The 16,159-nt window shown below is 42.1% G+C and overlaps 1 protein-coding gene across 1 annotated transcript in view; it reads right to left on the reverse strand.

Annotated features, from left to right (window-relative positions):
* Positions 1-604: 604 nt before the first annotated feature.
* Positions 605-16,159, reverse strand: part of LOC134288209 (uncharacterized) — a 186,176-nt gene continuing 170,621 nt past the window's right edge. Inside the window, exon 3 of the mRNA XM_062852283.1 lies at positions 605-1,048. Coding sequence (XP_062708267.1) covers positions 659-1,048 — 390 coding nt within the window. The 3' untranslated portion in view covers positions 605-658. The remainder of the gene's footprint in view (positions 1,049-16,159) is intronic.

Here is a 16,159-nt window from a genome sequence, read left to right on the forward strand (position 1 = left end):
GGGGCGTGTTACAACTAAATAGTTTCTCCCACTTCCGCTGGAATGTAGCGGAGCCCGGTGGCGGTGTGTCCGAGTCCGGCATTATAATGTAGTACCTAGTAGCGGTGAGGCAGGGGGTTTCTAATGCTAATTTGTGGCGTTCCACTTGGAGGTATTGACGTTTTTCTCTTGTAAGTATCATTAGGCATAACTATGGATTTGGTGTTAAAACGACCATCACTTCTAATATGTAAAAGGTCCTGGTTTCAATCCCTGGCAAACTAAGATGATATAGCTCCAGAGTGATCAACACAAAATCTATCATCTTACGTCTGGTATCTGTGCACCAACGTAAACCCTCTGCTCCACATGCATTTCCCGAAAACACTTCAAAATCCCAGCATGAACTTGCGCACACTCAGTGGTCTACCTAGGCATGCCTGTTGCCTCATATTTAGGGGAAGAAGCAAGGATTTTTCTGATATTTTTCCTGGTGGAAAATGTTTTTCATATTTACAAAAACAATTTTTATACAACATTTCAAAATATTTCAAGCGATATACAAATGAACATTTCAAGCGCTGTCAACAGACATCATCGTTCTAAATATTATGATAAAGGTGAGTCGAACGTATGTCGCAATTTACCAACCCCTGCTGCCGGAGTGTGGACCAGGCAACTAGGGTAATGAATTGCGGATGTCCGAACTGTAGTAGGTAGTTTGCTTGCTGCCGCCGGAGGCCCGTTGTTCAACAGGCAGGCAGCATCGAACATCACAGCGCGGAATTATGATATGGCTACTAATGGCAGGAAGTGCTGTGTTTGATTTTCCTATAAACGATCGAGCGGTCGTCCGTCCGTCCGCCCGTCCGTCCGCAAGGAAAGGGTTGGAAATGGGTTTGGGATGGAAACGAACGAAGTTGTTTTCCAATTTAATTATAATGCTTAGGTCAATGATGGTTATTTTGTTGGCTGGACATGGAGGTTTGGTTGGGCTTCGGTTGAATTGTTCTAACGTGTTGATTGAAAGGTACTTACCGCCGAAGTTTGTACATTGATGGGGCGGAATCTGGAATGAGGAAGGAAATGATTGTTAGTGAATGAATTTAATTACAATGATTTTCTGATTTCACACTTCCGGTACGTAATAACTTATCAAATTCCAACTACAAAAGCCATGGAATATAAGATACATTACTAGAAAATTATATCAAAAACGTGTTTTGACAAGACGTTGTTGCTAAATTTCACTCGAGCTTGAAGATTTTCCCCACCTCTGCTTCAATTGTTTTATAGCAATAATCGAGGACGATATGCTCAAGGAATTCAAGGAAATTTGCATAACAAAGCGTTTTCGAAGAAACCGAAAATCGATCTCAGACACTTTTAGCATGGTATTGTTGAATACCCTCGCTTTCACCGTTTCGTCTATGTGGACCTTAAAAGACAGTTTACTGTGCACCAAATATTTTTCTTCGTTCAAGCTAACACAAGCACCTACCCGTTTAACAAACTATAACACACCCAGCTGCGTATGCAAAAATATCCACCCGCGCCCGTTAGAATTCCATTAAAAGTTTATAACCCGTTTTGATGGCCTTCCCGCGTCTCACCAACAACATCCTGGCACCTAAGGCTTCGCGATCCACATTCAACCCCAATCGCCTAGCCTTCGCAGTCGCATTGCATTGGGGGGGGGATGCGCGTTCCGTCCGTCACCTTCATATTTATTAACATGTGCGCGCCAGAACTAGAAAGTCCCTCCGGAGAGGACACGCGAGTTTGCTCAGTCGACCGGATGGAGGAAATGTGGCACTTATTGGAACTTCCGGCTGTTGGTTAGCTGGTGCCCTCCTCGCGGTGGTGGTGGCGAACGGCACACACCGAGCGTCAAGGTTTAGAGGAGGGTTAAATACGAAAGGTGTAACGTGTGCAATCGGTTGGTGTGAAATTTACGACAGGTATGGGTCGTTTGAGAGCTGACCTGGTTCATATGGGCGTCATAAATTTTTGGAGGGGCCATATTTAGAGGAAACTACTCCGGGCGATTGAATTAGTTGCATTTGGCCTACACGGTAAAAAATCTGCACTGTGATATGAACGGATTGGCACTTGAATTCGCACTACTGTTTAATCAGTTTGTTATCAATTAAATATCATTCAAAAAGGAACATCCAATGCCTCCTCAATTTTAATTGAACTTCACTTTAATTCGTTGTTGACAATGTTTTGAATTCGAATAAAGAATTAAAAAAAAAGTGCTGCTAACCGCACCCAGATTCGATACCAGGACCTTGAGATTTACGATCATCTGTTCTACCACTACACTACTTCACACCTGTTAGAGAGGTTCGATTCGAAGCGAAACACTTTCTGCCACCTGTCCTCTATATTTACTTTCATACCCAAAACAGTCATTATCAAATCAACAGCTTTTCACTTTGGATCGTACTGCTTTGTACACTAGTGCAAATTGAAGTGATTTTTAGTTGATTTCTCCGGTGGGTTTGTTTTGGTTATCAAATCAACACTGACAGCATTGCGATTTCAAAGGAAAAGCCTTTCTGATCATGCTGATTGGGATGTTGAATAGTTAAGGGATTTTTCCCTTACATTGAGCGTGCAGAATTTTTACCGTGTAGCAAAAACAAAAAAGAAAGGGAAACTATTGGGAATATACCGTAGCGTCTATCACGCTACGGAGTTCGGATCGAATTCTATTTCAGACAAATCGGCACCAACATTTCAAAAGGGCGTAACTGCATTTACAACCAATGCCTTCTCACAAAGCTGTGGAGCGTATCCCATCCCTCTCGAGCAATCCACTAGCACAAATAGAAAGAATAAATCCTCCTCTTCCGAATAATGGTTGTGAATTGCGTGAGATGAATGAAATACGACCCACAGCTCTGTGAGAAGGCATTGGTTGCAAAAGCAGTTACGCCCTTTTGAAATGTTGGTGCCGAAATGTCATATCAATTAAGCATTCTTAGTTCGAAATAAGGCCCAAGAGCCGAAGCGGTAAGCTCGTGGGTATTCAGAAAGACCAGGACGGTGCTGTTCTGTTTCGATTTCTGATTGTTATGATTGTTCTGAAGGATCTTTATATAATTCGAAATTTATTCGACTCCTTGGGCATAGAGTAGGGGTAGGCGGGGCAATATGGACACCCTAAGGTTTGTTGAAAAGTCCCAAAAAAATGACCACGTGGTTTATGGACAGCCCCTATGTCTACTATAGTAAACATTAAACCGAAAATATACTGAAATCGAAGAATTTGGTTGGTTTGTGATTTAGGTTATATTTTTCCCTTGCCGCTTCTTTCAAGAAGGTTAGTGTCCATTTTACCCCGGCAGCAGAAGATATTTCCAAACTTGATTTTTGATATAATAAAGAAGAAAATATAAACATGTTAAGCATGTAGATACAGCAAAACTACTTGCTTGTGTTCTAGAAATATCAGGTTTTAATCGACCTGTAATAAATTAATCACTAAATCTTATTTTAGATGGTGTGAAAATTATAATTTCCATGCACAAAAAACGGAGCACGCAACTTTTTCGTGTAAAATCAAGTATAATTTTAATTTCGAATGTTTTTTTTCCTGAAACTACGTTTTAGACAAATGGACTATATTCTCTATTCATTAAAAGTTCAAAAAAGTTCGCATATTTCAAAATATTGAGGGTGTCCATTCTGCCCCAGGTGTCCATATTGCCCCGCCTACCCCTACCTTCAATGTTTGTGTCAGACGATATACGAATGCAAAAATTGTCATTTCCAGAGAAAGCCAGTAAATAACTGAGAAAGTACTCATAGAACAATCACCTTAATAGCAGGTTCTGCCCCCACAATTTAGGGCCCTCCACATTTTAGGGCCCCCACAAAACCAATTTTGGTTCAAATACTGCTCAAAAACAAAGAAAAACTGTATTGCTCATCGCATTTGTACCTCCGAGGGGCCTTCACAACTGCTCGGGCCCCGGGCCCCCACAATCCTTAATGCGGCCCTGGAAATTTGTATGGAATTTAGAATGGGAAAACATACTTTTTTGCATTTCATCCATAAATTGGATTTTTTTTCGCCTGAAACGATTTAACTAATGACGTTGAAGTTATAGTCTAGCGTATGCCAAAAACTTTGACGAAGACCACAAAGTGATCCTACACTTGTGACCAAAATTGTTACGTTCAGATCGTCTGATGGTGCTTAACATTTAACATGTAAACGAATAACATTAATAATAAAACCTCAATTCTTGACCTGAATTAACAAGAGTATAGCTTTTTCCACAAACATCGAATCCCTTTGCGTTCTTCGGCAAAGTCTTTCGGCATTTCCTAGGCTATACTTCAACATCAATAGTTACATGGTTTTAGACAAAACCAAAATTCTACTTATAAGTAAAATGCAAAAAAAAAGTTTTCCCATACTGAATTCCATACAAATTTCAATCGTAATGCGGAATACGGGTACTCAACCAATCGCTTCCACATTTGCACAGATGTTAAGACGCTATTATAGATTGAATAAGCTTTGTTCCGGGTTGATACGATCGAATTTTAATTTTCGCCATCCAATGTTGACCCACTCTAATACTCATGATCTTCCGTCGATGCAATCAATCTTACCTTAGAGACAGTGATCATCCCCAAATCTCGGAGCTTTGGTTAAGAACGGGAAGGATGCAATCATCATAACAGCGGTCTGGGACTATACCACCAATGAATTTGTGTAACTTGCTTAATCCCAATGATCTTTCCGTCGACACAAGTCGAAAAGTTTCTGAATCCTGAGAATACTTGATTTAGAAAATCAAGAATGATATCAAAGTCATCATCGAATTGGGAAACTTATTGATGGCACTTATTCCGAGGTTACGTTCAACGTATAGGGCAGAGCTGGAAATATCAAACCACTTGACCACCTTCGCTATCACTGGATCCATATTAAAACGACAACAACAAAAAGAGATGAACCAGCCTAGGGCTGAAAATCTCTATAATAAAGAAATAATAATAATAAGACAACAACAAGCATGGATATAACTTTTTTCGTAGATCACTTTGCGGTCTGCACGCTTTAGGATACACATATTTTATTATCATTGGTTACAAAATTCATGTAAAATTTGACAAAAAATGCAAGTATGTAATTTGATTTGCCTATACTATATCCCATTCAAATTTCAACCACATTACAGAGCACGCCCTTCAGTCGCATCAAAATTTTGCGCAGTAATTCTAGACGCAAAAAGGGAATTGAAAAAAAAAATGTTCGGGGCTCATGCGATTGAATTTTAATTTTCCCATACAACGTTGACCCATCTTACTGTATACTTACAACTCAGAAATCTAAAATGGTGTGGTTTGATCAGATCGCTTTAGTTTTTTAGGTTTCTGGTTCCCTTACACATATCTATTACTTTCATTGATTTTGCACGCTTTAGTAATTCCGCCGAAGCACCCAATGCTGCCTCTGCTACACCACCCATAGCCTCCTATGTAATTTGGGCCAATTTTCTTGCGACCCGTTTATCAGGTTATCAAAATGTCACGGTTTGATGTGTCCCATGCTGCATATGTTTGGTTTACTTTATTTTTAACCATTTTTGACGGGACTCCCGGGAACGATTCTGGGACACTACCGGTAGTTTTAAATGTTGTCTGAGCATTGTTTCATTCTAATTGTTTATCAGGTTACTTTAAACGCCGCGATTTGATGAGTCGCATGTATGGGTTTGGTTCACTTTAACATTTGGTCATTTCTGGCGGGACACCCGGAACTAGTAACACTGCCGGTAGTAAGGTACCCCGGGGCAAGTGGGACCTAAAAAAATGCTAGTTTGGTTTTGTCAAGCCAAAAAATTCTAAACATAAATAATTTTATAATTCCAATACTTCTATTTAAAAGACATTGTTGGCATATTTCTTCTTATTAACGGGCATTAAAACTGTTTCAAAATTTTTAAATTCTGTATATTATGCATATAATGAAAAGTGGAGCAAATCTTTATTTACACCGTATCACGGGGCAAGTGGGAAATATTCGGATTTTTTTGTACAAATGGCTAAATATGGTTGCTGCATATTTGTAAGGTAGCATAAATTTTAAATATCTTATGCGAATAACTATGTTTAGCGACTTATGTTGGAAAAGTTGTGTGGTATCGTGCATAAATTACGTAACACATATAATAACTAATCACTGAGGAAAAAAGTAATTTAACTCCAGCAGTTCGTGCAAAACAAATTGATTTTATTTATACAAAAAGCACCCTAAGGTTTAATGCCGAAAGATTTCCAAACATCATTTTCATATTACGTAGTTGATGAATCTCGCCAAAAGATTTTTTCAAGATTTACAGATGTTATGTTTTCCTTTACATAATTTTACGATCACTAAATAAAGATTTTTAAATCGAATGAACTTTGAATAAGTCGTTTTTGAATTTTTTTATACTTTATTGCCGGTTCCTCAACATTCAAAAAAACTCATTTTGCAGCGAAAAAACTAAAAAATAATAGAATTTGCTTGAACGAAAATATGAAAAATAGATGGTTTTGAAAAAAATATGTTCTACCAAGACTTTACCATTTTAAACAATAGCTTCATCATCAGAATAGAAGTAATTAAGTATAATTCAACGATTGATTACTTAAGGCGCCGATTTTTACTTTACTTTTGTGTGAATTTCGACTTAGGCTGAAGAAAGCGAGATCAAACTATGGAATTGTGTTTGTTTACTCTCATAGGTCTCACTTGCCCCAGATGGTGAAATATACTGGGGCAAGTGAGAGCAGTTAACTAAAGGTAATAAATTAAAATAAACTACAGCTTTTTCGCTTAAATTAATTTGCAAGCACTCCAAATATTATCCTGAAACTGAAAAAGTTTGACTTTCTTTGTTATTCTATTTTTAAACGACGAATGTAGTAGAGTACATAAATCTCACTTAGTGAATTGAAAATTACATATGAACAACAATAACATCTATGATCTCTTTATGGTGAGAACAATAACAATGTTTGAATTCAAAGTATCCGTTGGTGTGATACCTATGTTTTCTATGAAGAATGTTTACCTTAAAACTAAAAAATTAAAAAAATAATGGCTGTAGGTCTCACTTGCCCCGGATTCTCACTTGCCCCAGGGTACCTTAACTTACGTAGACTGTGCTTATTTTCTTTTCATCCGTGAATCAGGTTACTGTCAAAAAAGCATGGGTTCGGTTCATTTTTACATTTGTCCAATTCCGACGGGATACCCGGAACCGGTTGTGGAACACTCTAACGTAATCTGAGGCTATTTTCATAGAAACCGTTCATCAGGATATCGAAAAAGCTGCGCATGTATGGGTTTGGTTCCTCCCAACATTTGACCATTTGGTTTTGGTTCACTTTTATATTTGGACACTTTCAGCGGGACACCTGGAACCGATTCCGGAACACTACCGGATCAGATATGGTCTGAATTATTTTCAGTTACCGTTCATCAGGTCATCGAAAAAATAGCGATTTGATGTGTCGCATGCATGGGTTTGGTCCTCTTTTATATTTGGCCACTTCCGGCGGGACAACCGGAACCGGTTCTGGAACACTGATATGGCGTGAGACTATTTTTCTGCTTTCTGTTCATCAAGTTATAGTAAAAGCGGCGATTTGATGAGTCACATGCATGGGTTTAAGGTGAAACGGGACGCTGTGTTATTTTTCCTATCTCCTCACTCTTTCTAACAATTTACCTCACGATTTCGAAGATGGTAATCTTGAGTTCTATCGCACTGAAGATGCTGAAAAACAATCAGCATATGCACTGCAAGTGAGCATACACAATGATAGGTTTTTGTTGCAAAATATGAAGTAGAATCTGAGATTACCATCTTAATAGCAACATAGCAATGGCGAATATTTCCTCGACCGTCCCGTTCGTCCTTAACCCACTTTTATATTTGGTCACTTCCGGCGAGACACCGGTTCCGGAACACTACCGGTTTAGATATGGTCTACGACCATTTTCCTGCTCAGCGTTTATCAGGTTATAGAAAAAAGCAACGATTTGATGTGTCGCATGCATGGGTTTGGTCCACTTTTATATTTGGCCACTTCCGGTGGGACACCCGGAACCGGTTCTGGCAAACTCTTTTCTTGCTTGCCGTTCATCAAGTTATAGTAAAAGCGGTGATTTGATGTGTCGCATGCATTGGTTTGGTTCACTTTTATATTTGACCACTTCCGGTTCCGGGAAACTACCAGATCAGATATAATCCTACTTACCGTTCAATAGATAATCGAAAATGCCGTGGTTTGATGTATCGCATGCATGGGTTTGTTGCATTCTAAAACCTGGCCCCTTCCCGAGGTGAGTTCTTCCTTCAACAACAGGTTGGGAATAGAAACGGAGGATTTGGCGTTAATCAAGATTCGAAGAGATTTTTGGTAGTTTTTGGCATCAAACGGCCGTTCGAAAGCCCTCAAGAGTTTATGTCAGCAAAGAAGGGCAAACAATAGACTAATGGTCTTTCGCTTGCGAGAGTGACGCTTAAGCCACCAGGTTAATTAAACCCTCATACGAATTTGAGATCGGATACAAACGGAAGGAGCTTCATTGGTGCTGCCAACAAACAACACCAAATCATTAGCTGTAAACCGCAACAAAATAAATCGCCGAAGAATTGTTCCGCTGAGAGATTACCCATCCACAGACTTCGAGCCACTCAGTCCGCGACACTTCCTGACCGATTCGTCCTCAAAAGCAGTTCCGTTCCGGACATCGATGTCACCACGTACTAATGAAACAGTTGAACAGCCATGAACAAATCCTATTGCGGCAGATTTTTCTAACCAGTTCATTTGAATTTCGCCGGTGATTGTGCCACTTCTTAACATCGCTATTGAAAGTGAAATACGACGAGTTGGATCCAACGGTCGAAGTACGATTTTCAGGAAAATCAGACTATCTGTGCGTTTTGCAGACGATATGGACATTTTCACCAGAACATTTGGAACGATGGCGGAGCGGTATACACACCTTGACGTGTAGCGGCTAAGATCGACATTCACAAGACGCGACGCGAGACAAGACATAAACACTTATCGTTCTTACAATCGTTAAAGGGTAAGAAGGATAATTGTTTATGTCTTGTCTCTCGTTGCGTCTTGTGAATGTCAGTTAGTTCTTACGTTTGCAGAAAACATAAAAATGAGGGAGCCAAGATCGAACTGGTGGTGAATGTGTCAAAAAAAAGTGCATGCGGAACTGAGCACGACCGGATTTTGTCTACCCTGGATCCTTACTGACTGTAGATATCAAAATGAGTCGTGAAGCTCTGTTATGGAACAGTAACATATGGGGGCATGGGCAGTTTTTTATGCTCCAGAATTGCTCCAAATAGATTATTCTGGAGGCCATGAGCGATGACCTAACGCAGGTAGGTCATAAAGCGCAATGAGGCAGTTAGTGTGCAGAGGCCGAAAGAGAAGGACCGAACAGGTGGCCCCGGCAATCTACGGGCGAAAGATCTCTCGCCACTCCAAGTCTGCCACCGATTGTAAACCCAGACCAGACCAACGCCGTTCACCACACGCCTCTATTGCTGAGAACGCCGGTGCCCGGTCGAAATTGACAAAATCCGGGAAGGGATCAGTCAGTAAGCGGGGAAAACCTCCCCTCCCGGTAAACAACCTATACGTTACCGATTGGTGGGTGGTCACATGACGGAGTGGAACGAAGTAATCTAACGCCGGGCAGATCCGGCAACCATTATCAGACTATCGCATGGGTAGTGTAACGGAAACGGGGACAGGTTTGCCACCCCCCCTTTGCCATCGACAACAGTAAGGGACACATCCGGATCCTGCAACCGATCCGGTCAGCTACGATCTCGATTTACAACGCCGGACGGAAACTGACAGGTTCTGCTTCCACCGCTATTACCCGTAGTCGCAGACTACCTGGAAGGTCGGCACCTGCAACATCATCCAGAATGTGGCTTTCTATGCTTTGGGACAAATGAGTTACTCTTAAAGCACATGCATCTTCCATCTTGTCAATACATCGATATTCCAAACTAAAAATATAACAGATGGCACTTTTTTGTGTGGTAGTAAAATCGAATTTTCTCGGTGAAGCAGTTGTTCCGGAACACGAGGTAAACATAGAAAGTTGTCCTTTCAAACCATTCTTGATTTCTATTCACTAACTTTTCACAAAATTATCCCGTTTCCTAACAATTGATGTTTTTCGCGATTTTTCCATACGATTTGACAGTTCTTGACTACCATGCTTCCGTGAGCTTCAGGTGAAAATTTGAGAAAGTTGAAAACCGAGAGTAGCACAGACGATGCATTGAATACAAGCGATGGTGTCGCTGCCGGGCTGTCAGCGCTGGAAACTAGGTGCTATAAAAGTTCTTGCATGCAATTTTTACTGCTGGCGCCAACTGGGAGCAATCAATAAAAATGTAAACAGCAATCATCCCATTGTAAGGTTCTGCAAATAAATGTGTGTACTTTTGAAGATAGGTGAGATTGTTGCATATAAATTTCACTAAAATGTTCAATAAGGGTTCTGCACGGTAAGCAGTTCGAAGATGATTCGAATCGTACATACATACATACATTTATTTGTTCAACATCACATTTAAGACAAGACATAATCAACAATAGTACGCCACAATACTCGGTTTGTGGCTGCCGCTCTCCATCCTCGGTCGCGCCCAATGCTCGCTAGGTCACGCTCCACCTGGTCCGCCCATCGTGCTCTCTGCGCTCCACGTCTTCTTGTGCCAACCGGATCCGTTGCAAACACCAGCTTTGCAGGGTTGTTGTCCGGCATTCTTGCAACATGCCCTGCCCAACGTATCCTTCCGGCTTTGGCCACCTTCTGGATGCTGGGTTCGCCGTAAAGTGCAGCGAGCTCGTGGTTCATTCTTCTCCGCCACACACCGTTCTCCTGCACACCGCCGAAGATCGTTCTTAGCACGCGTCGCTCGAAAACTCCGAGTGCTTGCAGGTCCTCCTCGAGCATGGTCCATGTCTCGTGCCCGTAGAGGATCACCGGTCTTATCAGCGTTTTGTACATGGTGCATTTGGTGCGTGGGTGAATCTTTTTCGACCGCAGTTTCTTCTGGAGCCCGTAGTAGGCCCGACTTCCGCTGATGATGCGCCTCCGAATTTCTCGGCTCACGTTGTTGTCAGCCGTCAGTAAGGATCCGAGGTAGACGAATTCCTCCACCACCTCGAAAGTATCCCCGTCTATCGTAACATTACTACCCAGACGGATCCGGTCGTTTTCGGTTCCGCCTACCAGCATGTACTTTGTTTTTGAGGCATTCACCACCAGTCCGACCTTTGCTGCTTCGCGTTTCAGGCGGGTGTACAGTTCTGCCACCGTTCCAAATGTTCTAGCGATAATGTCCATGTCGTCCGCAAAGCACACAAATTGACCGGATTTGGTGAAAATCGTTCCCCGGCTGTTGAGCCCGGCTCGTCGCATCACACCTTCCAGCGCGATGTTGAAGAGTAGACATGAGAGGCCGTCACCTTGTCGCAGTCCCCGGCGAGATACGAATGAACTGGATAGTTCACCCGAAACCCTTACGCAGTTTTGCACACCGTCCATCGTTGCTTTAATCAGTCTAGTCAGCTTCCCAGGAAAGCCGTTTTCGTCCATGATTCTCCATAGCTCTGCGCGGTCGATACTATCGTATGCCGCTATGAAGTCGATGAACAGGTGGTGCGTTGGGACCTGGTATTCACGGCATTTCTGGAGGATTTGCCGTACGATAAAGATCTGGTCCGTTGTCGACCGGCCGTCGATGAAGCCGGCTTGATAACTTCCCACGAACTCATTTGTTTTAGGTGACAGACGACGGAAGATGATCTGGGATAGCACTTTGTAGGCAGCATTCAAAATAGTGATCGCCCTGAAGTTCTCACATTCCAAATGGTCGCCTTTCTTGTGAATGGGGCAGATTACCCCTTCCTTCCACTCCTCCGGTAGCTGTTCGGTTTCCCAGATCCTGACTATCAGCCGATGCAGACAGGTGGCCAACTTTTCTGGGCCCATCTTGATGAGTTCAGCTGCGATACCATCCTTACCAGCTGCTTTGTTGGTTTTGAGCTGGTGAATGGCATCCTTAACTTCCCTCAGCGTGGGAGTTGGTTCATTTCCGTCCTCCGCTGCACTGGCGTCGTCGTTCCTTCCGTTGCCGTGGGCTCCCGTGCCTACGTTCTCCACGCCGTTCAGGTGCTGATCGAAGTGCTGCTTCCACCTTTCGATCACCTCACGTCCGTCCGTCAAGAGGCCTCCGTCTTCATCCCTGCATATTTCGGCTCGCGGCACGAAGCCGTTGCGGGATGCGTTGAGCTTCTGATAGAACTTCCGTGTTTCTTGGGAACGGCACAGCAGTTCCATTTCTTCACACTCCGCTTCTTCCAGGCGGCGCTTTTTCTCCCGAAAGAGGCGGGTCTGCTGTTTCCGCTTCTGTTTGTAACGTTCCACGTTCTGTCGAGTCCCTTGCTGCAGCATTACCGCCCTCGCTGCGATTCTTCGATTCGAATCGTAGTAAATAGTCAAAAACAATTGAACAGACCAAACTACTGCCAACTACTACCAAATATAAGATGTATTGTTATCAATACGTTTCCTACACGTCTCTCGTTACTTCTTCAATGTATAAGGAAAAGGCAAACATGTTTCAAGTGAATTGTTCGTTGCATTTTCTTAACCTAATCATCATTAGAAGTTGACCCGCGTTCCCTCCGGACATGTCCTCAAAGAACATTTAAAATCCTATTCAAACTTAAGAACACCATACCTACACACCCACCGTCGCGCGTGGCCACAATCAAACATTAACTTCATTCAACATTCACTCAATGAAAAATTTATCTGCGGATAAAACGAACAAAAGTGCGGAAGGGAAAAAATCCCCGCCCGAAAAAAAAAATCCTACCACCAAGCCGAGAGGAGATTTTCCGCCTCTTGGCTTGAGTTCACTTTGTTCTGCCACGTCATCGTCATCACCACCCACGAGGGAGCCGACAACGGCCGGGCCCCAGTGGGAGTGGGATCCAACCGAGGCGCAACAGGCGGCTGGCTGCAGTGGTGAAAATGATGATGACGATGACGACGGTGATGTTTCATTCGTTGTTTTGCGGAACCGGCGTGTGGAACAGAACAAACACACGAAGGGCGAATGGTAGGTAACAAGGCCTCGGACGGACTGACTGTGGGAGGTTGTTTGAAGAAAGGGAGAGTGAATGTGTGCGATTTTTATTATGTGCTAAGAAGGATGTGAAAGGATTTATTTATACACACTGTCGCCAGCATAAGTGCCAGGGTTTTATGTGCGCCTGCATGATCACCACGGCCCTGTTGGTTGAGTCTACCCCATATGATGAGGACACCACCACCGTCAGGGCCGCTCTGCTGCTGGCTGGGCTGGGAGGCTGGCATTTTATCGGTGCTTTCACGTTCAGGTTGATGGAATCCTTTTCCAGTCCGTGACTTGCAAAGCGGTTAATGTTATGATGTGATGTCTTACTGTTTTATGGATCGATGCGACAACGACGATTTGCGAAACGGATTTTTCATGGAAGGTTGAAATCGTTTAAATACTAATCAACCGTCGCTTGAAGGGACGTACTTTAGAAATTTAAGAATGATTTTCCTCGATCTCTAGAAACACATTCGAACTGCAGAAACCCGTGGAAGACGGTAGTTGTTGAAAGAATGCCTAGCTAGAGAAATTCCTTGTGGAATCCTTGGAGAGATCCCAAGAGAAGTCTCTGGAAGAATACCAGAAGGAATGATTGGAAAAATTCCTAGGATAACTCCTGGAAGCATCCTTCGAAGAGTTCCTGAAGGAATCACTGGATTCCTTCCTTCCTAGATAGATTTCTGTAGAAATTCCAAGAGAAATTTCTCTGGGAATGCCTAGAGATTTCTTACTGGAGATATTCCTACAGAGATTCCTGAAGGAAGCTCTGAAGAGATTCTTGGAGAAAATCTTAGAGGAATTCCTGGATGAGCTCCTATAGGGATTCCTAGAGAAATTCCTAGACACTTTCAAAAAGAAATTCCAAGTATGAATTCTAGAGGAACTCCTAGAGATGTTTTTGGAGTAATTCGTAGATGAATTTCTGGGGGATCCACTAAAGATGTGCCTGGAGGAATTCCTTGAGAAGTAATCTCTCAAAACTCCAGAAGAAACTCCCGGAGGAATTCGTAGAAGGATTGCTGGAGAAAATCATAGAGAGATGCCTTACTAGAGGAATTCCTATGGAGATTCCTGAAATAATTTTCACAGAGATTCATGATGGAATTTCAAAAGCGATACCTGGAGGAATTCCAAGAGAGATTCCTGGAGGAAATACTAAAGATTTTCATAGAGAAATTCTTAGAGACATTCCTGAAGAAATTCCTACGGAGATTTCTGGAGGAATACGTGAATAACTTCTTCGTGGCATTCCTGTAAGGATTCCTAGATAAATTACTTCAAAAATTCGTGGAGAGATTCTGGAGAAAATCCTGGAGAGGTTCCTGAAGGGGTTTCATACAGATTCCTCGAGGTATTGCCAGATATATTCCTGGAGGAGTCCCTAGAGAGATTTTTGGAGGAATTTCTTGAGAGATTCCCAAAGGAATTTCCAGAGTGATTCCTGGAGGAATTCCTAGTTAGATTTTATGAGGTATTCCTAGAGAGATACGAGGAGGAATTCCTAGAGAGATTCCTAGGGGAATTCATAGAGAGCTTCCTGGAGAGTTTCCTAGATATATTCGTGGAGGAACTTCTTGAGAGATTTCTGGAGGAATCCATAGAGAGATTTCTGGAGGAATTCCTGAAGAGATTCGTGGGGGAATTCCTAGAGATATTCCTGCAGGAATTCGTATTGAGATTCCTTGAAGAATTCGTGGAGAGTTTCCTGGAGGAATTTCTAGATAGATTCTTAGAATAAATCATAGAGAGATTCCTGCAGGAATTCCTGGAGAGATTCCTGGAGGATTTCCTAGAGAGTTTCCTAATTTTTTAGTAGAGATTCCTGGAGGAATTCGTAGAGATTCCTGGAGAAATTCGTAGATAGATTCGTGGAGAAATTCCCAGGGAGATTCGCGGATGAATTTCTGGAGAGATTCCTTTAGGATTCCTAGAGAAATTCCTGGAGAAATTATTAGAAAGATTTTTGAAGGAATTCCTTGAGACATTCCCAATGGAATTTCCAGAGTGATTCCTGGAGGAATTCCTAATTAGATTTTATGAAGTATTCCTAGAGAGATACAAGTAGGAAGACCTAGAGAGATTAATATAGAAATTCCTGGAGAATTTCCTAGATATATTCGTGAAGGAATTTCTTGAAAAATTTCTGGAGGAATCCATAGAGAGATTTTTGGAGGAATTCCTAGAGAGATTCGTGGGGGAATTCCTAGAGAGATTCCTGCAGGAATTCGTATTGAGATTCCTTGAAGAATTCGTAGAGTTTCCTGGAGGAATTTCTAGAGAGATTCTTAGAATAAATCATAGAGAGATTCCTACAGGAATTCCTGGAGAGATTCCTGGAAGATTTCCTAGAGAGTTTCCTGGTTGTATTAGTAGAGATTCCTGGAGGAATTCGTAGATAGATTCGTGGAGGAATTCCCAGGGAGATTCGCGGATGAATTTCTGGAGAGATTCCTGGAGGAATTCCTGGAGAGATTCCTGGAGGAATTGCTATAGAGATTCCTTTAGGATTCCTTGAGAGATGCCTGAAGGAATTCCTTGAAAGATTCCCAAAGGAATTTCCAGAGTGATTCCTGGAGGAATTCCTAGTGAGATTTTATGAGGTATTCCTAGAGAGATACGAGGAGGAATTCCTAGAGAGATTCCTAGGAAATTATACAGAGATTCCTGGAGGATTTCCTTAACAAATTCGTGGAGGAATTTCTTGAGAGATTTCTGAAGGAATTTATAGAGAGATTTCTGGAGGAATTCCTTGAGAGATTCGTGGAGGAGTTCCTAGAGAGATTCCTGGATGAATTCGTATTGAGATTCCTTGAAGAATTCGTAGAGAGTTTCCTGGAGGAATTTCTAGAGAGATTTTTAGAATAAATCACAGAGCGATTCCTAGAGGAATTCCTGGAGAGATTACTGGAAGATTTCCTAGAGAGTTTCCTGTAGGTATTAGTAGAGATTCCTGG

Source organism: Aedes albopictus, chromosome 2 (genome assembly GCF_035046485.1).
Source record: "Aedes albopictus strain Foshan chromosome 2, AalbF5, whole genome shotgun sequence".
NCBI lineage: Eukaryota > Metazoa > Arthropoda > Insecta > Diptera > Culicidae > Aedes > Aedes albopictus.